This window comes from Pongo abelii, chromosome 1 (assembly GCF_028885655.2).
Source record: "Pongo abelii isolate AG06213 chromosome 1, NHGRI_mPonAbe1-v2.0_pri, whole genome shotgun sequence".
NCBI classification, from domain to species: domain Eukaryota; kingdom Metazoa; phylum Chordata; class Mammalia; order Primates; family Hominidae; genus Pongo; species Pongo abelii.
The window spans coordinates 100,125,093-100,153,088 of NC_071985.2; the positions used below are offsets into that span (position 1 = coordinate 100,125,093).

Here is a 27,996-nt window from a genome sequence, read left to right on the forward strand (position 1 = left end):
AAAATTACCTCTAAAGATTGGACAGATAAGGAAAAAAAGAGCGGACAGGCTGACATTGGTCTGACTTTGAGCTCAACATACTGATTTAATAATAATAATGTAGCTAACATGTATATAGCACTTACTTTGTGCCCCTGACCGGGCTGTTAGAAGAGCTTTACACACATTACCTCACCCTGTCCTCATTGTAACCCTGTGAGGTGGAGACTGTTACACCATTTACAGATTTGCAAACAAAGACACAAAGACAAATCCACTAATTTGTCTCTAATCTCTCAGCTAGAAAGTGAGAGAGCCAGGATTCTAAATTAGGCACTGTTATTTGTATACATTGTATGCAAATAAAATTTCCAGAAATTTAGCTGAATTTACTTAGTAATTTTTTCCCCTGGCAGGTAGCATAAGGAAGTTTTATAAATTAAATAACATTTTGAATGAATGCCTCATATAAGACGTTGTCCCTATTCCAAGATAATGCTGATGCTAATACCAATAATATGTACAGTTGGGGCCCAGAAATGAACATGCAGCTGTCTGTCTTTAGGTTTGTGGTCATAGCAACCATTTTCGGAAAGCCTGGTGTTTGCTTTTCTGCCTCTCCGAATCATGGTTGTTCAACTCCTTTGTTCCAAAACAGACACCCCATTCCCAATTGCTGCGCGCCAGGCTGGCCTCCAGCCGTTGAGTCCATGTCCTGTCATGCTGTCTCCACTGTTTTGTCTCACTGATGCTGTTCTTCTGACCATTCCGCTTTGGCTTGACCCAGCCGCCCATACTAGGCAGCTGCTATGAGAGCAGCCAGTGGTGACCTGTGCTCTTCCAGGGACTGGAGGGTGAGACCACCTTTCTGTGTTTACCTTTGTATTCACCACCTCACTCTGCACACAGTAGGCATTTAATGAATGCGTGTGGGGTGAGCACTGCCTCAGCTCTGGCCACATTCCAGCATTTTCTGGTTGTTGTCCTGCCCCCATCACGGCCCAACTGCCTTGCACCTGATGAAATGATGAAGAAACAGGATGTGATCCATTTGGTAAGATGAGGACCAAGACATGAATGGGATATTCTGGTCTCCCAGTCACCGCTATGTAGACTTTATGTCTTTATTTATTTTCTTTTTAAAAAAAGATATACTTGGTCAGGTGCGGTGGCTCACGCCTGTAATTCCAGCACTTTGGGAGGCCAAGGCGGGTGGATCATGAGGTCAGGAGTTCGGGACCAGCCTGGCCAACATAGTGAAACCTCGTCTCTACTAAAAATACAAAAATTAGCCGGGCATAGTGGAGGGTGTCTATAGTCCCAGCTACTCGGGAGGCTGAGGCAGGAGAATTGCTTGAACTTGGGAGGCGGAAGTTGCAGTGAGCAGAGATCGCACCACTGCACTCCAGCCTGGGCAACAGAACGAGACTCCGTCTCAAAACAAAAAACAAAAACAACAAAAAAAGATATACTCCTATATTTTTTTCTTTTTTTTTTTTTTTTTTGAGATGGAGTCTTGCTCTGTCGCCCAGGATGGAGTGCAATGGCAGGATCTCAGCTCACTGCAACCTCCGCCTCCCAAGTTCAAGCAATTCTCCTGCCTCAGCCTCCCAAATATGTGCCACCACCAGCTAATTTTTGTATTTTTAGTAGAGATGGGGTTTCACCATGTTGGCCAGGCTAGTCTCGAACTCCTGGCCTCAGGTGATCCACCTGCGTCAGCCTCCCAAAGTGCTGGGATTACAGGCGTGAGCCACGGTGCCTGGCCAACTTCATAGGTTTTCATAAAACCCCAAATACAACTGATGGAATATGTATGAAAGCTGTGGAATCATATACAAAACGAAGGCAGCACTATTGTTAATGATGCTGTGCAAAATTATTTTGTAGCTGATGTTCTAGGTAGATCAAGACTGCATTAAAGGAAGACTTCAAGCTGCCCCTCTGTGATGCTTAGAGTTCTTTGCTGGGGATGCTGTCAGAGTCCAGCAAGACTCTGGTCAGGATTTGCCAGTGACAGAGAGGACATAATGTCTTTTCACAGTAGGTTGACAATAATGGCTCAGCCTCTGTGACAGGAATTGGGGGGAAAAATGATGCTGCCATCTGTACAGGACCTTTCTTTTCTTTCTTCTCTCTCCTCTCCTCTTTTCTCTTTCTTTCTTTCTTTTCTTTCTTTCTCTCCTTTTTCTTTTTCCTTTTTTTTTTTTTTTTGAGACAGAGTTTCACTCTTGTTGCCCAAGCTGGGTGCAGTGGCGCAATCTCGGCTCACTACAACCTCTGCCTCCCAAGTTCAAGTGATTCTCCTCCCTCAGCCTCCTGAGTAGCTGGGATTACAGGCATGCACCACCACGTCTGGCTAATTTTTTGTATTTTTAGTAGAAACGGGATTTCATCATGTTAGCCAGGCTGGTCTCGAACTCCTGACCTCAAGTGATCTGCCCCCAAAGTGCTGGGATTATAGGCGTGAGCCACTGTGCCGGCCCTTTCTTTTGTTTCTTTCTTTTTTTTTTTTTTTTTTTTTTTGAGATGGAGTTTCGCTCTTGTTGCCCAGGCTGGAATGCAATGGCATGATCTCAGCTCACTGCAACCTCTGCCTCCCCGATTCAAGCGATTATCCTGCCTCAGCCTCCCGAGTAGTTGGGATTACAGGCCCGCACCACTACGTCCAGCTAATTTTGTATTTTTAGTAGAGACAGGGTTTCTCCATGTTGGTCAGGCTGGTCTTGATCTCTTGACTTTGTGATCCACCTGCCTCGGCCTCCTAAAGTGCTGGGATTACAGGTGTGAGCCACTGCACCTGGCTTTTTTTTTTTTTTTTTAAGATAGAGTCTCGCTGTGTTGTCAGGCTGGAGTGCAGTGGCGTGATCTCAGCTCACTGCAACCTCTGCCTCCTGGGTTCAAGCAATTTTCCTGCCTCAGCCTCCGAGTAGCTGGGACTACAGGTGTGTGCCACCATGCCTAGCTAATTTTTTTTGTATTTTTAGTAGAGACAGGGTTTCACTATGTTGGCCAGGATGGTCTCGATCTCTTGACCTCGTGATCCACTCGCCTTGGCCTCCCAAAATGCTGGGATTACAGGCATGAGCCACCACGCCTGGCCTTCTTTTTTCTTCATTTTTTTAGATGGAGTCTTGCTCCTGTCACCCAGGCTGGAGTGCAATGGTGTGGTCTCAGGGCTCACTGCAACCTCCACCTCCTGGGTTCAAGCAATTCTCCTGCCTCAGCCTCCCAAGTAGCTGGGATTATAGGCACCCACCACCACGCCCAGGTAATTTTTGTATTTTTAGTAGAGACGGGGTTTCACCATGTTCGTCAGGCTGGTCTCGAACTCCTGACCTCAGTTGATCCGCCCATTTCAGCTTCCCAAAGTGCTGGGATTACAGGCATGAGCCACCACGCCTGGCCCCTCTCTTTTCTTATCTCTTTTCTTTTTCTTTCTCTCTCTCCTTCCTTCCTTCCATCTCTCTCTCTCTCTTCCTCCCTTTCTTGCTTTCTCTCTCTCTCTTTCACCCTCTTCTCCCTCTTTCTTTCTTTTTTTTTTTTTTTGGAGTCTCGCTCTGTCACCCAGGCTGGAGTGCAATGGTGTAATCTCGGCTCACTGCAAGCTCCACCTCCCAGGTTCAAGTGATTCTCCTGCCTCAGCCTCCTGAGTAGCTCGGATTACAGGTGTGCACCACCATGCCCAGCTAATTTTTTGTATTTTTAGTAGAGACGGGGTTTCACCATGTTGGCCAGGCTGGTCTCGAACTCCTGATCTCAGGTGATCCACCTGCCTGGGCCTCCTAAACTGCTAGGATTACAGGAGTGAGCCACTGTGCCAGGCCTTCCTGTCTGCCTGCCTGCCTGCCTGCCTTCCTTCCTTCCTCTCTCCCTTCTTTCTTTTCTCTCTCTCTCTCCCTCCCTCTACCTCCCTCCCTTCCTTCTTTCCTTCCTCTCTTTCTTTTCTTTTCTTTCTCTCTCTCTCTCTTTCTTCTTTCTTTCTTTCTTTCTTGATGGAGCCTTGCTGTGTCGCCCAGGCTGGAGTGCAGTGGTGCAGTCTCAGCTCACTGCAACCTCCACCTCCCGGGTTCAAGCCATTCTCCTGCCTTGTAGTAGCTGGGATTACAGGCGCCTGCCACCACATCCAGCTAATTTTTGTAGTTTTAGTAGAGACGGGGTTTCACCATTTTGGTCAGGCTAGTCTTGAACTCCTGACCTCAAGGGATCCACCCACCTCAGCCTCCCAAAGTGTTGGGATTACAGGCATGAGCCATCATGCCTGGGCCTTTCTTTCTTTCTTCTTTCTCTTTTATTTTTTTTGAGACAGGATCTCGCTCTGTTGCCCAGGCTGGAGTGCGAGTGCAGTGGCGTGATCATAGCTCACTGCAGCCTCAAACTCTGGGGCTCATGCAATCCTTCTGCCTCAGCCTTCTGAGTAGCTGGGACTATAAGGTGTGCACAACCACATCTGGCTAATTAAAAAAATTTTTTGTAAAGACAGAGTCTTACTATGTTGTGCAGGCTGGTCTCGAACTGGGCTCAAATGAGCCTCTCACCTTGGCCTCCCAAAGTGTTGGGATTATAGGCATAAGCCATGCACCCAACCAGAACCTGTCCTCTTTACTGCGAATTCTGGTGGCAGATATGCCAGTAGAACTGAGTTCTGTGATGACTTCCCAGCTTGGCAGGCTCCTTGTGCTTGGGGGTTCTGGACAGAATGTGAGGTGGTTGTGAGGGCAGGGGCGAGACCACAGAGGAAGGATGGGCGCTGCCTAGTGGTTGGGGGGCCAGGCCTGAGGACTCAAAGCATTTTGAGAAAACAGAGCATCCTATTGTTTTGTTCTGGAGTCTGGAATAACACTACTGTCCTGACCCCATGGCACTGCAACCAATTCCCGATTGTAGATGCTGAATTAAGAGCAGGAAATAGTACATTTTGTCTCAAGTAAGGAAGGTGAGAGAAACCCAGTTTCCTTCCCCAAAGAGGCTCCTCCGAGAACATAAACATCCACACTATGATGGCCCCAAATTGCAATCTGTCGCCCCAGTCCAAAAGTAAATGAAGAATTTTTTTCCAGCAGAGCAGAGGCTTACAGAGAGGTGAGCTCTGGGGGTGAGAAGGGCCCTAGTCATACTTTGAGTAGGGCCTGTCTCTCTCTGTCAGGAGCAGGGCAGGGGGTTGGAGGGGGGCCGGGCGGGTGGAAGACCCTGAGCGAGCTGTTTCCCTCCAGACAGGGCCTCCCCCTCCAGGGTGCTATCCCGGCCTGGGTCGGGTCAAGGACTCCAACCCCAGGACTGCCTTGAGGAAGGGGCCATGAGCATTTTCCCCAAAGGAATCTTGCTCTTGTGCCTAGAAGTTTCCTTGAATTTCCAGAGAAAGCCAATTTGGTGTCAAATTAATCTTGACACGTTGGGTTGAAGGCCTGAGAAAGGCAGACATAAAAGGGTAGGAACAAGGGACAAAACTGTAACTGCAGCCAGGGAGGCAGGCAGGAATTTCATACATACCAAGGACTTGAAGTCAGAGGCAGGAGAGCCCGGCCCTGCTGGGAAGGAAATGCAAGTTGAGGCAGGAGGTGCTCACCCCTCCCACCACAGGCCCAGCTCATCTCAGTGGACAAAGGGTGGACGGGAAGGTGCGTGTCTGCTTTTTTTTGTTTTTTTTTTTTTGAGATGGAGTCTCACTCTGTTGCCCAGGCTGGAGTGTGGTGGCATGATCTCAGCTCACTGCAACCTCCACCTCCCGGGTTCAAGTGATTCTCCTGCCTCAGAAAGGCCTCCCGTCCCTGCTCACAGCCCCCCCGTCCCGGCAGCTTCAGGATCTGGCCCTGGCCCCTTGCTCAGCTGTAAAGCCTGTGCCCTCCGGCCTCCACTGCCTCTCCAGCTTCACCCCCTCTGCCCAGGGCCAGCCTCCCTCCCCTGCCCTCTGTGGAGAGACAGCTCAGTCTCACTCTGAGGAGCCTGTTGCCTCCTGGGAGGGCCCCTGCCCTGCTGCTCTCACAGCCCAAACCCTCTGGGCAGCTCTATCCACCCCAAGGAGTCTCTCACTTTAGTGTGCCTAACAATTGCCTGGGAGGTTATGAAAATAAAGGTGCCTGGTCCCCTCCTCTGGGTGGTCCTGTTTATGAACTCCACAGGGGTTCGTCTTTATTTTTTGGGACAGGGTGTCTGTCACCCAGGCTGGAGTGCAGTGGCATGATCTTAGCTCACTGCAGCCTGGATCTCCTGGGCTCAAGCGATCCTCCCGCCTTGGCCTCCCAAAGTGCTGGGATTACAGTTGTGAGTCACTGTGCCCAGCCTCTACAGGGGCTCTTATACACACCCAAGTATGAGATCTGCCCCGCTTGTTGGAAAGTTTGCCTGTGAACCAGGTATGAGCTAATTGGGGCCCTCAAACAGAAGTATGCAGGGACCATATGTTAATTGATTTCTCAATAACAGCCTGATTTCTGTTTCCAGTGCCCATTTCCCTGGGGTAAAGGAACTTCATTGTGAATTTAGGGGATCCCCACCTTCACCTGCAGGCTCTCCAGTGCTATCGTGGCAAGATGGTGTTGGTGATGATGGTGCTTCCTCACTGGGGAAAAGCTGGGGCAAGGGCCATTGCCTCTCATTGCTCTGGCCTTGATGTAGCCAGGCTCACATCTCAGGGAGAGATGTAGGGAGGCAACACATGTCCCATGCAAGTCTGAGAACAGGTCAGCCTGTGGCAGCGCTGGAGGACCCCAGCAGAAGGAAGGGTCGTGAAGGGGTCCACGCATTTTATCTAAAGCTGAAGGCCTCTCCCCAGACCTGCTCTTTTCCAGACTCCTCACCTCCTGCTGCTGGGCCTGTTCTTCAAAATCCTAAAGTCATCTTCACTCCTTTCTACCCTGATTCTAAAGTAGTAAGGAACTTTGTTACTTGTTTGTTTATTTATTGCCCAGGCTGAAGTGCAGTGGTGTGATCACAGCTCACTGCAGCCTCGACCTCCCAGGTTCAAAATATCCTCCCCCCTCAGCCTCCTAAGTAGCTGGAACCACAGGTCCTGCCACTATGTCCAGCTAATATTTTTAATTTTTTGTAGAGACAAGGTTCTCCCTGTGTTCCCCAGGCTGGTCTTGAGGGAGCTCCAGTGATCCTTCTGCATCGGCCTCCCAAAGTATTGTGAAGATAGGCATGAGCCACTGCACCTGGCCATAGGAACTTTAGAGACTGTCTTGCTCAGTCCCTTCATTTTACAGGTGAAGAAACTGCCTCGGAAGAAGTGTGACTTGCCTTGGGTTTACAGACAAACACAGGGTTAGATTCCAGGTCCTCACAGGTGTCAAGTCTTGGCCTTTTAACCCAAAGGCTTCCTTCTTTCTCCACATATTTATGTGTCCACCTCCATTCTATGTTCACCACCTGCCTGAGCTGTCCTCGCTCTTACATGGATGACAGTGATCAATGCAAAACTGTGACACTTTGCTCTTGGCATCCCAGGAATGCCTTCTCCTTCCCATCCCTCATCTCCTGCTCATTCTTCGAGTGACTCAAATGCCACCTCTTCCAAGAAGCACATACAAGAAGCCCGATGTGACCTCTGCCCTTCCAGCTTCATTCAGCACTTGGAATCCACACAGCTCATGCCATGGTGTGACCACAGATAGGCTGCGTCCTTATGTTATTAACTTTTCAGTACTGAGATTAGAAATTCCTAAGAGCAGGACTTGCCTTACATGTCTTGGTTTCCCCACAGGGCCTGGCATGGAGGACTGTGTGATGAAATTTCAGTCACTGATTATGTGCTGGCTGCTTCTCAGCCCCTTGCTACGTGCTCTAAGCCCCAGGTGCAGAACCAGTCATCAGGATGTGGACTTTCATTCTCCAGTTGCTGGACCGAAGGTGGGATTCCATTCAGTGCCAGACTGTGGGGCCCTTTTGTGGATCACTCTGTTTTTGTTTATGAGCAGCTCCAGGCAGAGCGTTTACAGGCTGCCTTGGCTCCCTGGCCAACTGGCTGTGTGGAGGGGGCCATGGACCATGCCAAGCGTCAGGGTTCTGTGGAGTTTAAATGAAAAGATGCACATAAAGCCTGTAACTGAACAGTGCCTGGCCTGCCATAAGTCCCACACACATATTGGCTATTTGTATTACTATTTAATTTAGAGTTAGAAGATTTGAGCCTGGGCGTGGTGGCTCACGCCTGTAATCCCAGCAATTTGGGAGGCCAAGGCTGGCAGATCGCATGAGCTCACGAGTTCGAGATCAGCCTGACCAACATGGTGAAACCCTGTCTCTACTAAAAATACAAAAATTAGCCAGGCGTGGTGGCGGGCGCCTGTAATCCCAGCTACTTGGGAGGCTGAGGCAGGAGAATTGCTTGAACCTGGGAGGCGGAGGTTGCAGTGAGCTGAGATTGAGCCACTGCACTGCAGCCTGGGTAACAGAGACTCGGTCTCAAAAAGAAAAAAAAAATCAAATTAGAAGATTTGGCATTAAAATACTGTTTGTCGACACAAGTATGGGTGACTGTGCTCTTATCCCTCAGAGGAAGCCATTTCGAAGGCCTCAGGAGGAAGCTATGCAACAGTCCCAATTGTTCTCAAGCAGAGGAGAGCAGCACTTTGGTTTACCCAAGTGCTGGCCCAGAAGGCCCTCAGCCGCTTTGCATCCTGCCAGGGACCTGTCATCACCAGTCAACTCTGTTCCCCGGCTCGTCGCCCCAGATTACTGGGGATCTGAACACCAGGAGGGGCTGGCTGATTGCTGAGAACAGGTGGGTCCTGAAGGCCAGGCCAGAGCCTATTTGTGGGGAGGCAAAGTCAATTCCAGCCAAGATTCTGGAGAGAGTTAGAGAGGACATTTTTTTCTTTTTTGAGACAGAGTCTCGCTCTGTTGCCAGGCTGGAGTGCAGTGGCATGATCTCAGCTCACTGCAACCTCCTATTCCCTGGTTCAAGTGATTCTCCTGCCTCAGCCTCCTGAGTAGCTGGGATTACAGCCACGCGCCACCACACCCAGCAAATTTTTGTATTTGTAGTACAGACAGCGTTTCACCATGTTGGCCAGGATGGTCTCCATCTCCTGACCTCATGATCCGCCCACCTTGGCCTCCCAAAGTGCTGGGATTACAGGCTTAAGCCACTGTGCCCGGCTACAGAGCACATTTCTATCTCAGCCTCCATCTCCTGAGTGGGGGGTGGGGGGGGCACAGATACCAGGCATAGTGAGGTGAACTTTGACTGAAAGCAAAATGACCAACCAAGACTTTGGGACTGAACCCTTCATAAGAACTCAGGTCTGAGCAAAGCGATCCTGTTGGGGCCGGCCAGGTGCCTCTTTCCGTGAAGGTGCAGGGCTCAGAAGAGCCTGGGGCATGCGCAGAGGATGACAGCGGATTCAGTGGCCTGGACAAAGGGCATCCCTCTCCAGGGAGTCTCTTGCAGAGCAGTGCAGCCCACACCTGCAGGGCAGCTGCAGCCTCCTTGGGCGCAGGAGAAGTGCCGTCCTCCTGCGCCCCATCTCTCCAGGACCAGCTCCTCAGAGTTGAGGCATGTGAGCACAGGTTAGGGGTGGGGTGGGGCCACTTGGGTTAGGATCTGACCGTGGGTTTGTCACTTCTGCCCCACCCTGGCCCAGAAGGCTGAGTTAAGGGTGGGAAGGGCCTCCCTGCAGGTTCCTGCCATGCCGAGACTTCAGCACCTTTCTCCCCACGCCATCCTTGTCCACAGTGTTAGTCCTTTACACCAGATTTTAAAAACAGGTAAAGCACACACAGGATCCACAACACGTCTCCTTCTTCCAGCCTCCCTCTCTCCTCCTCCAAGGCCACATCTGTACATCCTTATTAAAATACCCCATGCATATGGAAGCACATGTGTCATTATTCTCCTTTTTCTATCTTTTTTGGTCACAGAGATTCTCCCGAGAGGCTGATAAAAGCTATGGGTTCTTAGTGCTTAGGAGTTAGAATCTGAAAAAAACAGGCTGGGCACGGTGGCTCACGCCTGTAATCCCAACACTTTGGGAAGATGAGGCGGGTGGATCACCTGAGGTCAGGAGTTTGAGACCAGCCTGGCCAACATGGCGAAACCCCATCTCTACTAAAAATACAAAAATTAGCCAGGTGTTGTGGCTCGCCACCTGTAGTCCCAGCTACTCAAGAGGCTAAGGTAGGAGAATCACTTGAACCTGGGAGGCAGAGGTTGCAGTGAATAGAGATTGCATCACTGCACTCCAGCCTGGGCAACAGAGTGAGACTCCATCTCAAAAAAAAAAAGCTCTGGTTCTCTTCCTGAGATAGGTATACACAAAAAACATTTAGCATAGAGTTTCGGGGTTTCCACACTCCATGTGGCCCATCTTGCCCTACTCAGCAAGGGGTTCAGTTGTGGCTTACTGCAGTGAGGCTGGTCTATACTCCATCCCCTCAAGGCCGTCCCCCAACACCCATGGGTGCCCTCTGCTGCAATCCTGACAGGAGCTTGGCAAAACAGCTCTTCTAAGGCCCTGAAAAAACGGCTGAGGCAGGCCAGCCATTCGGTGCTTTTCTGAATAAAATGAAATCTAAACTCTTGACATGGCCAAGAAGGCCCTTCACGCCTGACCAGGCCTGAGCCTCCTCCCTGGCCTCATCTCAGCACTATTACTGCTACTCCGGCCACACTGGCCTCTCCGTTCTTTATTGGACATGTCAATCCTGGGCCACCTCAGGGTCTTTGCTGAAGCTGTTCCCCCTGCCTGGAAAAGCTCTTCCTCTCTAGTTGCACTGCTGGCTCCTGGCTGCTAGGGTGTCAGCACAGATACCTTCCTCCGAGAAGCAGCATTAGAAAGGGGCATGTGTCCCCACCCCCCAGCACCCTTTTTCTCTGTTGCACCATCTTAGTTTATTTTGTTCAGGACACTTGCCACTTCTGAAATTACCTTTTTTTTTCCTTAGTCATTCACTGTTTGTCTTCACCGTTAGGGGGCGAGCTCCAAGAAGTCAGTGGCCTTGCCTGTCATCTCCCAGAACAGGGCCTGGCGCACACACTATGCACTCAGTGAATATCTGTGGAATGAAAAAAGGATCATAGTGGAGGTGAGATGAGAATCTTGACTCAATTCTCTGTCCCACCAAGGCGGGTCCTGGCAACCCCTGGCCCCCATTCTAGGCAAAGTTCCTGCCTTTCCCTCATGTCTCTATTGCCAGCCGGCCTGCTCTTTTCCCAGATCTCTGGAGCCACTCCCTCCCAACCAGCATCTAACAAAAACTCTTTTGTGATTTTATGCCTGGGGTATTTCATCTGAGTCAATTGGCTTCTCCAGCCTTAGCTCAGCTGAGTCCAAAGGTCTGATCAGTGTTTCCAGTGTAACAGCCAACTCTATGGTCCCAGGGCTCAGAGCTCCACTCCAGGGGAACGAGGGAACTGACAGAGGACGGTCCAGCCTCTGCTCCCTGCGCTTTCGTTCCTGAGTCTTGTGGAAATAAAGAAAAACCAACTTTAAAAAAGCAAAGGCTGGCCAGGTGTGGTGGCTCACGCCTGTAATCCTAGCACTTTGTGAGGCCGAGGCAGGCGGATCAGGAGGTCAGGAGATCAAGACCATCCTGGCTAACATGGTGAAACCCCGTCTCTACTAAAAATACAAAAAAATTAACCGGGCGTGGTGGTGGGCACCTGTAGTCCCAGCTACTTGGGAGGCTGAGGCAGGAGAATGGCGTGAACCCGGGAGGCAGAGCTTGCAGTGAGCCAAGATCGTGCCACTGCACTGCAGCCTGGGTGACAGAGCAAGGGTGTCAGCCATCTGCACTTGCATTTTGACGGAGCTTCGAAGGCAGGCAGAGGAATGGGACAGCTTTATAGCTGAGGAAAGTGAAGGCTTCAGGTGTGCCCTGATTGGAGGCTGTTGGTGTGGGGAAGCTGCGCGTGCATGGGCTAACTAGAAGCAGGGCATCCTGTGTGCTTGGTTAGGGGTGCATTTTTGGCTTTCCCTGGTTGGTCCTAAATTGCAAGTGAGAACAAAATTAAGGAAACTGTCAGTTACTAATCAAGCTCTGGCCATTTGGGGCTGATTGTTACAGACATCATTGGTTATTGTTTAGCTTCCTGGATTGTCACTAGACAATCTTACAGGCTTCTTGCAAGCCTGACTTACAGCAGGAAGACCTCCCAGGTTAATTGTTGCAGATAATGAGTTAGTTTCCCCAGCAAGTGACCGCAGGCTGTAGGTGAGAGTTGTATTTTTTTTTCTTGAGATAGACTTTTGCTCTTGTTGCCCAGGCTGGAGTGCAGTGGCGAGATCCCGGCTCACCACAACCTCCGCCTCCCAGGTTCAAGCAATTCTCCTGCCTCAGCCTCCAGAGTAGCTGGGATTACAGGCTAATTTTGTATTTTTAGTAGAGACAGGATTTCTCCATGTTGGTCAGGCTGGTCTCTAACTCCCGACCTCAGGTGATCCGCCCACCTTGGCCTCCCAAAGTGCTGGGATTACAGGTGTGAGCCACCGTGCCCTGCCGAGAGTTGTATTTTTATATATGGTCTGGCCATTGTTCATTTGTATAATCAGTTTCTTAGTGTACAGAGCAGATCAGTCATTTGGGGATTCTTTCTCCCTTCCCTTAGATGTGTGAATGCCTTGGAATAGTGGAGTCATTGAGTATTTCATTTCCTTTGTTCAGGAGCTCTCTACCAAAGTTATTCTCTGTGCAAAGATGGTGACGGATGCGGTAAAAAGAACAGGACGGGGCCAGGCCTGTTCCCAGAGGCTGCAGTGCAGTTAGGGAACTGAGGTGTGTTGTTCTTGCGAACTGCACATGCCACATGACTGGCTCAGAACAGGGGCTTCCGAAGAGAGGAATTAGGAAGGCGTTATAGACAGTGTGGTTTCTGGAGTTCCGCTTTGAACCAAAAGCAGGATATCTATAGATGGAAATTGGGAAGGGAAGGGCGAGGGCGCTCTTGGAAGGGAATACTCTGAGGAAGGGCGCGGGTGTTGCGGGCCTCCGTTTGGTCACTCGCTCTCTTCTGTGCTCGGTGCTTCGGCCCGTAGAGCCACTGGACACTGGAGACAGTATGAAGGTGCCTGCTGGGTTGTGACGGCCTCAGTGCGGGGTAAGGCCTGGTGGGAACAGCCTTTCTTATCAAGATGAGGAGCCTGAATTTGGGCCCTGGGCAGTAAAAATCGCAATAATAACCAGCACTTAGGGAGCACCGGCCTCAGAGAGTCCCTGCAAACCATGAGGCAGTTACTGTTATCATCTCCATTTTACAGATAAGGAAACTGAGGCAGTGATTAAGGAACCTGCATGGGACCACACAGTAAGTATCAGAGGGGAGAAAATGATCAGATGTTGTGCTTTGCAAAAAAATTGTCTGTAACTGTGCTCCCCCAGATGCTGCCTCCCGATTCAAAGTCTTTGTTCTTAAATGTGCATCCTATTAGTAAGTACCCAGCCGTTACTAAGTACCCAGCATGGCCTAAGCATTTGCATGTATTATCTCACTTAATCTTCACAGCCCTCTGAAATAAGGAACTGGGATTATCATTCCCATTTTACAGAAGAGAAAACTGAGGAGCTAAGTAGCTTCCCTGAGGTGGTGCAGTCCAGGCCCCTGCACATCTACCTCTGTGCCACACTGCCCCTTGTCAATAGGCAGGGATGTAACTGCCCATCAGTCAGGCCCTGATCCACAGCAGTGAATCCAGGGCCTGGGCTATGAGCTGACCCAAGTTGGGGGCTCTTGTCTTTCTGGATCACACTTTAAAGAATTTGATGTAAGCTACAGATACTCGCCCCAGAAAAGTGCACACACACAGACACACAGCATTTTGCATACTTTAAGAAATTCACAGGCCGGGCACGGTGGCTCACCCCCGTAATCCCAGCACTTTGGGAGGCCGAGGCGGGCGGATCATGAGGTCAGGAGATCGAGACCATCCTGGTCAACATGGGAAAACCCCATCTCTACTAAAAATACAAAAAATTAGCCGGGCATGGTGGCGGGCGCCTGTAGTCCCAGCTACTCAGAAGGCTGAGGCAGGAGAATGGCGTGAATCTGGGAGGTGGAGCTTGCAGTGAGCCGAGATTGCGCCACTGCACTCCAGCCTGGGTGATGGAGCAAGACTCCACCTCAAAAAAAAAAAAAAAAAATTCACAGATCCCCACAAATCTTTCCATGGGCCCTGCTAGGCAAGCGGGCCTTAGGAGAAGACATTTGGGGGAAATGCTTCAGCCTTTTTGGCTCCAGTCTGGGGCCAAAGGACAAGACTTTGAGTTCTACAAGGTTTCATTTTAGGGACAAGGAAAACAAAATTCCACATCTATTTTCATTTACTTCATCTGAGAAAGGAATAAAAAGCAGCAGCCTGCCCACCAAGCCCCCATTTTGGGGCTGAACCTAATTACCCAGCTTCTCTCCCACACTCAGATGGCTGAACGCTGCTGGAGGAAATCTAATTCTGCTGGTTTCTGCCAATGCACACGTATAGTTTCTAATCCCAGCTGGGCCTTTAACACTACTTGGCAGCTCTTACTGTACCAGATAAACACTCACACCCCGTTCCCACAATGGTCATTCCAACCCTTCTTTAATGATTCATTAAGCTTTAAAGTTTCCATGTGATAGCAGAAGCCCAGCTGCACATATTTCAATTCACACCTTTCACGGATTTATCCTGCTTCTCCCTCCACCTGTGCTCTAGATCCTTCTTTTTTTTTTTTTTTTTGCTATTTATTTAGCGGCTCCTGTGCCTGTCATTGGGCTAGGCTCTGGGATGCCTGTCATAGTCCCTGCTCTGGTGGAACAAATAGCCCTGAGACAAAGACCATCATTCAATAAATATTAATAATTACAAGTGCCAGGCGCAGTGGCTCACGCCTGTAATCGCAGCACTTTGGGAGGCCGAGGCAGACGGATCAAGAGGTCAGGAGATCGAGACCATCCTGGCTAACAGGGTGAAACCCCGTCTCTACTAAAACTACGAAAGAAAATTAGCTGGGCGTGGTGGCGGGCTCCTGTAGTCCCAGCTACTACTCGGGAGGCTGAGGCAGGAGAATGCTGTGAACCTGGGAGGCGGAGCTTGCAATGAACCAAGATCACACCACTGCACTCCAGCCTGGGCAACAGAGCGAGACTCCGTCTCAAAAAAAAAAAAAATTAGTAATAATAATAATTACAAGTGTGATGAGGGCCACTCAGGGACAGTGGGGAGTGTTACAGAATGTGTTGATCTGGGGGTTTCAGGAAGGCCTCCCTGAGGAATGACATTTAAAGCTGAGACTTCAGGGATGACATGTTGGCTAGGAATGCTTTGGCCTACACATAACAGAAAACCTGACTAACAGCAAAACCATAAGGATGTTGACTGTTTCCTCAAGAAGCCCAGAAGCAAAAAGTTCCAAAGTTTTTAAGAGGCTTCACGATATCAAGAACCAGGAGTTGACATCTTTGCAATTTTCTTCACTTCTCTCTCAGTTATAAGGTGTTGTCACAGAATCAACTGTGCCTTCCTTATATAACATCATCCCAATGCAAAAAAAAAAGAGAAAGGGCTCTGGTTCCTCAACAGCTCTCTTTTATAAGGGCACAAAAATTTATCCACAAGTTCCCTGAAGTCTTCCTCTTGTGACTTTTTGGTCAAACCTGGGTCATATGCCCACCCCAGATAGGCGAAGAGGAAGAGGGTTCCCACGATTGACTTAGACCAATCATGATTTCTTCCATAATACAGCGAGGACCCCACCTTCCCTGAAAATATTTGCTGCCTATTGGATGCCTCACTTGAGGGTCAATGGGACCACCAATTCTGCATATATATGACTAGATAATTGAAGCAAGTCCTCCTACCAATGAAAACTTTTATTTATTTATTTATTTACTTATATATTTTTTGAGACGGAGCCTTGCTACGTCGCCCAGGTTGGAGTGGAGTGGTGCGATCTTGGCTCACTGAAACCTCTGCCTCTCGGGTTCAAGTGATTCTCCTGCCTCAGCCTCCCAAGTAGCTGGAATTATAGGCGCCCACCACCGCGCCCAGCTAACTTTTGTATTTTTAGTAGAGGCAGGGTTTTGCCATATTGGCCCCATGTTGGCCAGGCGGCTCTCAAATTCCAGGTTCCAGACCAGCCACCATGCCCAGCCTCTGGTGCTTTTAAAATGAGTTTTTCAAGCTTTTAAGTTTTCGGCCAGGCACAGTGGCCCACACCCGTAATCCCATCATTTTGGGAGGCCGAGGCAGGCGGATCACCTAAGGTCAGGAGCTCAAGACCAGCCTGGCTAACGGGGTGAAACCTCGTCTCTACTAAAAATACACAAATTAGCCAGGCGTGGTGGTGGTAGCCTCCCAGCTACTCAGGAGGCTGAGGCAGGAGACTCGCTTGAACCCGGAAGGCAGAGGTTGCAATTAGTCAAGATCATACCAGTGCACTCCAGCCTGGGCGACAGAGCAAGACTCCATCTCAAAACGAAATAAGTAAATAAATAAAAAATAAAAATAGGCCAGGCATGGTGGCTAACATCTGAAATCCCAGCACTTTGGGAGGCTGAGCCAGGCTGATCACCTGAAGTCAGGAGTTTGAGACCAGCCTGACCAATATGGTGAAACCCCGTCTCTACTAAAAATAAAAAAAAAATTAGCTGGGTGTGGTGGCGGGTGCCTGTAATCCCAACTTCTCGGGAGGGAGGCTGAGACAGGAGAATTGCTTGAACCCGGGAGGCGGAGGTTGCAGTGAGCCGAGATCGCACCACTGCAATCCAGCCTGGGTGACAGAGCGAGACTCTGTCTCAATAAATAAATAAATATATAGGCCGGGCGCGGTGGCTCACACCTGTAATATCAGCACTTTGGGAGGCCGAGGCGGGCAGATCACGAGGTCAGGAGATCGAGACCATCCTGGCTAACATGGTGAAACCCCGTCACTACTAAAAATAAAAAAAAATTAGCCGGGCATGGTGGCAGGCGCCTGTAGTCCCAACTACTTGGGAGGCTGAGGTAGGAGAATGGCATGAACCCAGGAGGCAGAGCATGCAGTGAGCCGAGATCGTGCCACTGCACTCCAACCTGGGTGACAGAGTGAGACTCCACCTAAAAAAAATAAAAATAAATAATAAATAAATAAATATATAAAAATAGAAATAAAAATACAAAAATTAGCTGAGCATGGTGGCATGTGCCTGTAGTCCCCGCTACTCGGGAGGCTGAGGCTGGGCAACAGAGCAAGACTCAGACTCAAAAAAAAAGAACATTAGGTTCAATAGATAACAGAGACATACTCGCCATGTGCAGTAGCTCAAGCATGTACTCCCAGCAACTTGGGAAGATGAAGTGGGTGGATCACTTGAGCCCAGGAGTTTGAGACCAGCCTGGGCGACAGAGTGAGACCCTGTCTCTACAAAAAAAAAACTTTTTTTTTTTTTGAGACGGAGTCTCACTCTGTCGCCCAGGCTGGGAGTGCAGTGGCGCGATCTTGGTTCACTGCAAGTTCCGCCTCCCAAGTTCACACCATTCTCCTGCCTCAGCCTCCTGAGTAGCTGGGACTACAGGCACCTGCCACCGCGCCCGGCTAATTTTTTTGTATTTTTAGTAGAGACGGGGTTTCATCGTGGTCTCGATCTCCTGACCTTGTGATCCGCCCGCCTCGGCCTCCCAAAGTGCTGGGATTACAGGCGTGAGCCACTGCACCTGGCCAAAAAAAAACTTTTTAAAAAAGGAATGAAGTACTGATGTATGCTCAACGTGAATGAACCTTGAAAATATTATGCTGAGTAAAAGAAGCCAAACAAAAAAAGACCACATACGGAATAAATCTATTTACATAAAACATACAGGGCTGGGCACGGTTGCTGACACCTGTAATCCCAGCACTTTGGGAGGCCGAAATGGGAGAATTGCTTGAAGCCAGGAGTTCGACACCAGCCTGGGTAATACAGCAAGACCTCTGTCTCTACAAAATTAGCCAGGTATGGTGGCGTGTGCCTGTAGTTCCAGTTACTCGGGAGCCTGAGGTAGGAGGATCACTTGAGCCCAGCAATTTGAGGTTGTAAAATCAACTCCAGGTGGTTACTAGCGTTAAATAAGCTAGGCAAAATGAGCTATAACTGTACCACTGCATTCGTGTCTGGGTGACAGAGGAAGACACCATCTTTATGAAAACAAAAAAATAAAACATAGAACGGTGGGACCAACCAAAACCAACAGATTTAAGTTTTTAAAAATCAGGATTTGTATTAAGTGTAAATGGACAAAATATTTCATTTAAAAGGCAGTTGTTGCAGACTGGATTTTTTTTTTCCAATTGAACTGTAGGCTTTTTTTGTTTGTTTGTTTTTTAAGACACGGTCTCACTCTATGACCCAGGCTGGTGCCATCACGGCTGACTGCAGCCTTGATCTACCAGGTTCAAGTGATCCTCCCACCTCAGCCTCTAGAGTAACTGGGACCACAGGCACATGGCACCACACCTGGCTAATGTTTTGGGTTTTTTTGTTTTTTGTTTTTGAGACAGACTCTTGCTCTGTCGCCCAGGCTGGAGTGCAATGGTGCCATCTTGGCTCACTGCAAGCTCCGCCTACTGGGTTCAAGCGATTCTCCTGCCTCAGCCTCCTGAGTAGCTGGGATTACAGACGCATGCCACCATGCCTGGCTAATTTTTAGCAGAGATGGGGTTTCACCATGTTGTTCAGGCTGGTCTTGAACTACTGACCTCGTGATCTGCCTGCCTCGGCCTCCCACAGTGCTGGAATTACAGGCGTGAGCCACTGCACCACGCCTTTTTTTTTTTTTTTCCAAGACAGGGTTTCACTCTGTTGTTCAGGCTGGAGTGCAGTGGTGTGATCATGGCTCACTGTACCCTCAAACTCCTGGGCTCAAGAGATCCCCTCAGTTCAGTCTCCTGAGTAGCTGGGACTACAGGCAAGTACCACCACACCACTCTAATTTATTTTCATTTTTTGTAGAGACAGAGTCTTGTAAACTCCTGGCCTCAAGTGATCCTCCTGCCTAGGCCTCCCAAAGAGCTGGGATTATAAGCATACGTACCTGGTTGCTTTTTTTCATTATAGCCATTTTAGTGGGTGCAAAATGGTACCTTCTTGTGGTTCTAATTTGCATGTCTCTAATCACTAAAGATGTTGAGCATTTTTTCATTGCTTATTAGCAATCCGTATATCTTCTTAGATGAAATGTCTATTCAAATCTTTTGCCCATCTTTTGATTGACTTGTCTTATTATTGAAGTATGAGTTCTGGATATTCTTTTCTGCATATATACCCATGTTGTTTTTCAGTAGAATTATGTCTTAAACTCAACTATACTCTGGTTTTGGATTTCACTATCAGGATGATGTGACTTTTTTTTGACATCTTTGTAGTGGTAGTCTAGTTATTCTTAATAACTTATGATGCTGTGGAAGCCTGAGATTTTTTTGAGTCTCTGGTGTATATAATATTTAAATTTAAAGAAATTTGGCCGGACACAGTTGTGCACCACACCTGTAATCCGAGTGCTTTGGTTGGCTAAGGTGAGAGTGTCTCTTGAAGCCATGAGTTCAAGGCTGCAGTGAGCTCTAATCACACCTCTGCATTCCAGCCTAGGTGGCAAAGTGAGATATCATCTCTAAAAAAAATTAAAAATAAAATTTAAAAACAAATCTAGCAGCGTAAAACAACAGTCATTTATTCTCTTATAGTTCCAGAGGCCACATGTCCAAAATGAGTCTTATGGGGCTAAAGTCAAAGTGTCATCAGGATTGGTTCCTTCCGGAGGCTCTGGGGGAGAAAGATTCTTTTGCTTGTTTCTTCCTGTTAATGGTGGCTGCCCACATCAATCACCTTGATCTCTGCTTCCACAGTCAAATTCCTTCTCTTCTGTTGTCAAATCTCATTCTGCCTACTTTGTGATGACATTTAGGGTCTGCGCAGATAATTTTGGATAAGCTCCCATCTCAAGATCCATACCCTTGGCTGTATCTGCAAAGTTCCTTCTGCCTTGTAAAATAAAATTCACGGTTTCCAGGGAGTAGGACCTGGAAATCTTTGGGGACATTATTCAGCCCACCACACTGTCCAGCAGAAATATAATTCCAGTCACCAATGTAAGCCACATATGTGATTTTTTTTTTTTTTAGACGGAGTCTCGCTCTGTCACCCAGGCTGGAGTGCAGTGGCACGATCTCGGCTCACTACAACCTCTGCCTCCAGGGTTCACGCCATTCTCCTGCCTCAGCCTCCCGAGTAGCTGGGACTACAGGCATGCACCACCATGCCTGGCTAATTTTTGTATTTTTAGTAGAGACAGGGTTTCATCATGTTGGTCAGGCTGGTCTCGAACTCCTGACCTCAGGTGATCCTCCTGCCTTTGGCCTCCCAAAGTGCTGGGATTACAGGCATGAGATTACAGGCACCTGGTCGCCACATATGTAATTTAAAAAATTTTTAGTAACATTAAAAAAGTAAAATGAGACAGATGAAATTAATTTTAATAATATATGCCAGGCGCAGTGGCTCACACCTGTAATCCCAGCACTTTGGGAGGCTGAGGTGGGCGGATCACTTGAGGTCAGGAGTTTGAGACCAGCCTGGTCAACAATGCAAAACTCCATCTCTACTAAAAATATAAAAATTAAGTTAGCCGGGAATGGTGGCGCATGCCTGTAATCCCAGCTACTCGGGAGGCTGAGGCAGGAGAATCGCTTGAACCTGGGAGGCAGAGGTTGCAGTGAGCCAAAATCATGCCACTGCACTCCATCCAGCCTGGGTGACAGAGCAAGACTCTGTCTCGAAAAAAAAAAAAAAATATATATATATATATAGAGAGAGAGAGAGTTCATTAATCCAGTATACCTCCAAGATTTCATGTCAATATGTAAACAACAGGAAAAATATTGATATCTTGCATCCTTTATTGTAGAAATCCATTGTGTATTTTACACTTACAGTACATTGCAATTCAGACCAGTCACATTTCAAGTGCTCAATAGTCACAAGTGGCTGGTAGCTACTGTATTGAACAGTGCTGCCAACTTCTTGTTTTGTTTTTTTTTTTTTGACGGAATCTCGCTCTGTTGCCCAGGCTGGAGTGCAGTGGCGCCATCTTGGCTCATGGCAACCTCCCCCTCCTGGGTTCAAGCAATTCTCCTGCCTCAGCCTCCTGAGTAGCTGGGACTACAGGCATGCGCCGCTATGCCCAGCTACTTTTTGTATTTTTAGTAAAGACAGGGTTTCACCATGTTGCTCAGGCTGGTCTCGAACTCCTGACCTCGGGTGATCCTCCTGCCTTGGCCTCCCAAAGTGCTGGGATTACAGGCGTGAGCCACCACTCCTGGCCAACCACTACCAACTTCTAAGCTGGAAAGTCACTGGAATGACTGTTCAGAAAAGGATCACAACATGGCTTTTCTTTTTTTTTTTTGAGACAGAGTCTCACTCTGTCACCTAGGCTGGAATGCAGTGGCATAATCTCAGCTCACTGCAACCTCCATCTCCTGGGTGCACGCGATTCTCCTGCCTCCACCTCCAGAGTAGTGGGATTACAGGCACACGCCACCATACCTAGCTAATTTTTTTGTATTTTTAGTACAGACAGGGTTTCACCATGTTGGCCAGGCTGATCTCGAACTCCTGCCTTCAGGTGATCTGCCCACCTTGGACTCCCAAAGTGCTGGGAATACAGGAGTGGGCCACCACACCTGGGTGGCTTTTCCATTTTTAAGACTTACTTAAAGAATTTGTATATACTGTTCCTACAATTTGTGTCCAATCATTAAACAATAGCCAAGACATTCCTGAAGAACAAAGTGGGAGGGAGTGCTTGGCCTATAAATATCAAACTTTAATATAAAGCTACCAACTGTGCAGTATTGTGCAAGGAGGAACAGATATTAGAATGGAAGGTCCATAAATAGACCCATGCAAATATGGACACTTGATTTATGACAAACATGGCCTGCAGAGGGGTAATAACAGTCTTTTCAACACATGGTGCTGGAATAACTGAATCTCCAAATGGAATAATATGAATCATGACCCTCTACCTCCCAGTAAATGTCAAAATCAACTCCAGGTGGTTACCAATCTTAAATGAGCAAATAAAACAACAACACTTTCAGAAGATAGGCAAGGGACTTGAGCAGGCATCTCACAGAAGATATCCAAATGATTGGTTGACATATCACAAGGTGTTTAACCTCATTTATAAACACAGAAATGCAAGTTAAACCCATACTGAGGTACCACTGCACCACAAACTCACCAGAATGGCCAACCACATTGACAACCTCAAGAATTGGAGAGGGTGTAGAACAAGTGGAACTCTCATACACTGCCTGTGGGAAGAAAAATTAGTACAACCACTTTGGCATTCTCTAGTTGAGCCGAATAAACTCTGACCCAGCCATTCAACTCCTAGCTGTATACCTGACAGAAATTCATGCAATATCTACCATTTTTATAATAGCATATTTGAAATAGCTTAAAAGTGGAAACAATCCATGTATCTATCAACAGTAGAATGGATAAATTGTGGCATATTTCTGAAACAGAATTCTATATGAAAATGAGGCCGGGCGTGGTGGCTCACGCCTGTAATCCCAGCACTTTGAGAGGCTGAGGCAGGCAGATCACCTGAGGTCGGGAGTTCGAGACCAGCCTGACCAACACGGAGAAACCCTGTCTCTACTAAAAATACAAAATTAGCCAGGCGTAGTGGCAGGCGCCTGTAATCCCAACTACATGGGAGGCTGAAGCAGGAGAATCCCAGGAGGCGGAGGCTGCGGTGAACTGAGATCGCGCTGAGCCAAGATTGCGCCACTGCACCCTAGCCTGGGCAACAAGAGCGAAACCCTGTCTCAAAAAAAAAAAAAAAAAGAAAAGAAAAGAAAATGAATGAACTACAGGTATATAAAATAACATGAATGCATACTTAAAGAGTCAGACACACACAAAAAATATGTTGTAATTATTCTGATTCCATTCTTATAAAGTTCAAAAATTGGCAAAATGAAATAATTGTGCATTATTCACAATAGTCGAAAGATGAAAACGACCCAAATGTCCTTCAACAGATGAATGGATAAGCAAAATGTGGCATATACACACATCGTATGTATACACATACAATGGAATATGATTCAGCCATAAAAGGGAATGAAGTTCTGATACATGCTGTAACATGGATGAGCCTTGAAAACATTATGCTAAGTGAAATAAGCCAGATGCAAAAGGACAAATATTATAGGCACATTATATGAGGTACCCAGAATAGGCAAATTCATAAAGACAGTATATTAGGAGTTATCAGGGGCTAAAGGGAGGGGGAATGCCAGTTATTGCTTAATGGTTACAGAGCTTCTGTTTGGGGTGATGGAAAAGTTTTGGAATAGATAGTGGTGACGGTTGTACAATATCGTGAATATAATTAATGCCACTGAGTTGTACACTTAAAAATGGTTAAAATGGCAAATTTTGTCCTACATTTATTTATTTATTTATTTTTGAGATGGAGTTTCACTTTTGTTGCCCAGGCTGGAGTGCAATGGTGTAATCTTGGCTCATCACAACCTCCACCTCACGGATTCAAGTGATTCTCCTGCCTCAGCCCCCTGAATAGCTGGGACTACAGGCATGCATTACCACACCCGGCTAATTTTGTATTTTTAATAGAGATGAGGTTTCTCCATGTTGGTCAGGCTGGTCTCGAACTCCCAACCTCAGGTGATCCGCCAGCCTTGGCCTCCCAAAGTGCTGGGATTACAGGCACGAGCCACTGCGCCAGCCTATTTTATTATTATTATTATTTTTTGAGATAGAGTTTCGCTCTTCTTGCCCAGGCACAATCTCGGCTCACTGCAACTTCTGCCTCCCAGGTTCAAGCGATTCTGCTGATTCTCCTGCCTCAGCCTCCCGAGTAGCTGGGATTACAGGCGCCCGCCACTATGCCCGGCTAATTGTTTTGTATTTTCAGTAGAGACGGGGTTTCACCATCTTGGCCAGGCTGGTCTCGAACTCCTGACCTTGTGATCCATCCGCCTCAGCCTCCCAAAGTGCTGGGATTACAGGCGTGAGCCACCGTGTGTGGCCCTAATTTTGTATTTTTAGTAGAGATGGGGTTTCTCCATGTTGGTCAGGCTGGTCTCAAACTCCCCACCTCAGGTGATCCGCCCACCTCGGTCTCCCAAAGTGTTGGGATTACCGGCATGAGCCACCACCCTTACATTTATTTTACCACACTTTTTAAAAATTAATAATGTAATATACCAAAAACCATTGAATTGTACATTTTACGTGGGTGAATTGATGGTATGCGAATTATATCCAATAAAGCTGTTTACAAAATCCGAAATGACTGCTTTTAGGGTTCATTTTTAGGTGGTAAACTAGTTTTAACAAGCAATTGAGTGATAACTCTAAATATCAAGGGAGCAGGATTCCTTCATGGGCACAGGAGGAGGGCGTCGTCAGGAAGCAGCATTGTGGGGGCCTCTGGGATGCTTCAGCTTTACTTAGGCATTTGTTGCAGGAGGCTCATTTTATAACCATCCATTGAGCTATACATTTATGTTTTGCATACTTTTATTATTAATTTGTTTGTTTGTTTGTTGAGAAAGAGTTTCACTCTTGTCGCCCAGGCTGGAGTGCAATGGCACGATCTCAGCTCACTGCAACCTCTGCCTCCCGGGTTCAGGTGATTCTTCTGCCTCAGCCTCCCAAATAGCTGGGACTACAGAGGCACGCCACCACACCCAGCTAATTTTGTATTTTTGGTAGAGACGTGGTTTCACCATGTTGGCCAGGCTGGTCTCAAACTCCTGACCTCAGGTGATCCGCCCAACTCGGCCTCCCAAAGTGCCGGGATTACAGGCGTGAGCCACAGCGCCCGGCCAGGGATTTTCAAAGGTTATGTTAACTATGTAATTTTGGCCTTATGTACTGACTTACAACCTAACTTTGGTGTAAGGTGTAACTCCATTGCTGATGGATTTGAGAGCTACTTAAGAGACTTGGTGATAGGCTGGGCACGGTAGCTCACACGTATAATCCCAGCACTTTGGGAGGCCAAGGCAGGCGGATCACCTGAGGTCAGGAGTTCGGGACTAGCCTGACTGACATGGAGAAACCCCGTTTCTACTGAAAAAATGCAAAATGAGCCGGGCGTGATAGTGCATGACTGTAATTGCAGCTACTTGGGAGACTGAGGCAGGAGAATCAAACCCAGGGGGCACAGGTTGCGGTGAGCCGAGATTGCGCCATTGCACTCCAGCCTGGGCAATAAGAGTGAAATTCCACCTCAAAAAAAAAAAAAAAAAAAAAACAAAAGACTTGGCGACTGATTGGACTACAAGGGAAAAGGAGAGAAACTAAAGAATGACATTCCCAGGCCTAACAACTCTGATATTCTCTGGCCTAAACAACTGACTAAACAGTTGTTCTATTTATTGAGATAGGGCCCATGGGAAGAAGAATAGTTGGAGGGTAAAGAGGATGGGCCCACTACTTTTTTCTTAATATTTTATCATGAAAAATTTCAAAAATACAGAAAAACTGACAGATTGTACAGTAAACAACCATATACCTACCACGTAACTTATTGCTATATTTTCTTCTTCACATCTTTCCATATACCTTGAAGAATTCATTTTTGAACAAGCTGAATTTGTGATATCTAGGAGACATCCAAGTGTCCTATGTAATAGGCCGCTAGTGTAGAGGGCAGAAATACATTAAGAGCAGGTTACAAGTGCTGCCTCCTTTTCTTCATCTCCCATTCATACTCAACTCTCCAGAATTTGACTTTTGACACCTTCCTTTTGAAGGTACTACCACTGAGGACACCGACTACTGAGAAGTCCAAAATTGAACTCATGTCTTCCCTCTGTGAAACCTGCTCCTCTTCCTCCTGTATGTTCTGCTGCCTTAGTCAGTATGAGCTGTGAAGTACCATAGACAGGGTGGGTTAAACAGCAGAAATGTATTTCTCACAGTTCTGGAGGCTAGAAGTCCTAGATCATGTGCCAGCATGGTCAGGCTCAGGTGAGGGCCCTCTGCCAGGTTGCAGCCTGCCAACTTCTTGTATCTCACAGGGCAGGAAGAGCTAGAGAACTCTCTGGGATCCCTTTTATAAGAGCACTAATCCCATTTATGAGGGTTCCACCCTTATGACCTAATTACCTCCCAAAGGCCCCACCTCCTAATACCATCACATTGGGGGTTAGGATTTCAACAAATGCATTTGGGGGTACACAAACATTCAGTCTGTAACACTTACCTTAGTTACCACAGCCTCAAACTTGGTAGTCACCCTAGACACCAGCAAACAGGTTCTCTCAACCCTATCTCCTGAAGAGCTTTTAAAAAAAGTCCCCTCCCTCACCATGCCCTCAACCTTTTTTTTTTTTTTTTTGAGGCGGAGTCTGGCTCTGTCACCCAGGCTGGAGTGCAATGGCACAATCTCGGCTCACTGCAACCTCTGCCTCCTGGGTTCAAGCAATTCTTCTGCCTCAGCCTCCCAAGTAGCTGGGATTAGAGGCATGCGCCATCACGCCTGGCTAATTTTGTATTTTTAGTAGGGACGGCTTTCACCATGTTGGTCAGGCTGGTCTTGAACTCCTGACCTCGGGTGATCCACTGCCCTCGACCTCCCAAAGTGCTGGGATTACAGGTGTGAGCCACCGCGCCTGGCTAGGTATATTTAAATATACCACACTTTCTGTGTTATTTCCTCTTCTCTCCCTGAAGGCCAGGCTAGGTGGCTGTCTCAGAGTTCTGAGAATATTTCTAACATTAGATGTTCAAGTCTCCACAGACGCTAAAGTCCCTGAAGGTGGTGTTGTAGTCTTCGTTATAGCCAGAGTACTTTTAGCACTCTGCCTAACACAAAAAGGACTGTTTACTTTAGCTGAATTTTGCATACATTCAATGCTTTGTATATCCTTCCCTTCCAACAAAACCCTACTCAAGCTTGAATTCTGTGAAGCTTTCCCTGGCCTCTCCAATAGTTAGGAGCTCTGACTCCTTTACTTTACTCACCGCCCCCTGAATTGAGCAAGTTATATTTTAATAGTGTATACAACGAATTGCAGTGAATGTTAACACGTTCACCTTTTATTGCTAACAGCAATGCTACCTGTGCTTCCAGGCTCTATCCAAACTCACTGCTTTCAGATAATAGCTGGCTGGTCCCTAAGGAGAATTCTTTAACTCTCAGCATTTGATGTTCAATTCAGTACCTCCTCATATTCAGCACTGTAGCTTACAAGTGCTCTCCGGGTTCCCTTCCTCTCCTCCCCGACAGACTAAACTGCTAGGGTTTGGGACCGCGGTCCTCCTCGCCTCCGACTCCCACCTCTCTTTGCAGCATTTGGCGCTGCAGTTGGCAAACAGAGCTCTAAAGCATCTCCAGGAAGCTCCTGTATAGACCAAAGCCCCCGCCCAACCCCCCCCCCCCCCTTTTTTTTTGAGACAGAGTCTCCTCTCTCGCCCAGGCTGGAGTGCGGTGGCGCGATCTCACTGCAACCTCCGCCTCCCGGGTTCAAGCAATTCTCTGCCTCAGCCTCCCGAGTAGCTGGGATTATAGGCGCCCGCCACCACGCCCGGCTAATTTTTTTTTTTGTATTTTTAGTACAGACGGGGTTTCACCTTCTTGGCCAGGCTGGTCTTGAACTCCCGACCTCGTGATCCACCGCCTCGGCCTCCCAAAGTGCTGGGATTCCAGGCACGAGCCACCGCGCCCGGCCCAAAACCCTTTAAAGACATGTCTCCGCTGGCGGATTCGCCCACCAGGTGACAAGGCTTCGCGGGCCAGGACTCCGCCCGCTCCCCGTGGGCTGGGACGACCCAGGCCAGGAGGGTACGGGTGGGACCGGGGTGTAGGGGAATTGCTGGGCCGGCCTTTTCCCCCTGCCTCCCCCGGTTCCTCTGTCCTGGAGGCCGTAGGAGATGCGCAGGAAGCCCGCACATGCGCAGTGTCACTCTCGAGCTCCAGACTCCAGCGCGGCGGGCAGGAGGCCCAGGCAGCCCCGGGGCTCCGGAGACTGGGCTGCCGGCTCAGGGGCGGGGCACAGCGCTGCCCTAGCCCCCTCATTGGACCCCGTGCTGACGGA

General features: G+C 48.1%; 1 protein-coding gene and 1 long non-coding RNA gene across 8 annotated transcripts; one reads left to right on the plus strand and one right to left on the minus strand.

Annotated features, from left to right (window-relative positions):
- Window positions 1–61: 61 nt before the first annotated feature.
- Window positions 62–27,988, minus strand: LOC129058776 (uncharacterized). 6 transcript variants are annotated; one of them, XR_010137876.1, is made up of 6 exons: window positions 27,533–27,980; window positions 25,474–25,594; window positions 10,848–10,974; window positions 6,480–7,983; window positions 5,470–5,504; window positions 62–995 (listed from the first exon to the last, which is right to left on the minus strand). XR_010137876.1 is itself a non-coding variant. In XM_054553368.2 (5 exons), the coding sequence occupies exons 1-4, from the start codon at window positions 27,975–27,977 to the stop codon at window positions 10,964–10,966; spliced, it is 615 nt and encodes a 204-aa protein (XP_054409343.1). In that variant the 5' UTR covers window positions 27,978–27,988; the 3' UTR covers window positions 6,857–7,983; window positions 10,848–10,963. The 6 variants fall into 6 exon arrangements, 1 of the variants encoding a protein (XP_054409343.1); XR_010137875.1 differs by lacking the exons at window positions 62–995; window positions 5,470–5,504 and adding an exon at window positions 22,152–22,224 and having other exon boundaries at window positions 6,857–7,983; window positions 27,533–27,979; XM_054553368.2 differs by lacking the exons at window positions 62–995; window positions 5,470–5,504 and adding an exon at window positions 22,152–22,224 and having other exon boundaries at window positions 6,857–7,983; window positions 25,474–25,559; window positions 27,533–27,988.
- On the plus strand, window positions 7,725–13,580 carry LOC129058777 (uncharacterized). Of its 2 annotated transcripts, XR_008524137.1 has the most exons (4): window positions 7,725–7,827; window positions 8,474–8,701; window positions 10,891–11,004; window positions 13,176–13,580. It is a non-coding gene; the product is annotated as an uncharacterized LOC129058777 (long non-coding RNA). The 2 variants fall into 2 exon arrangements; XR_010137879.1 differs by lacking the exons at window positions 10,891–11,004; window positions 13,176–13,580 and having other exon boundaries at window positions 8,474–9,795.
- Window positions 27,989–27,996: the final 8 nt, after the last annotated feature.

Bases quoted from the DNA above. Each gene is read 5' to 3' on its own strand.
- LOC129058776 (XM_054553368.2), bottom strand. From the start codon at position 27,977: ATGAGGGGGCTAGGGCAGCGCTGTGCCCCGCCCCTGAGCCGGCAGCCC. The intron at 25,560-27,532 runs GTGAAACCCCGT...GATGTCTCCTAG, and splicing joins AGACCAGCCTGGCCAAGAAG to ATATCACAAATTCAGCTTGT. The intron at 22,225-25,473 runs GTAGGTATATGG...TTCTTCCCACAG, and splicing joins ATATAGCAATAAGTTACGTG to GCAGTGTATGAGAGTTCCAC.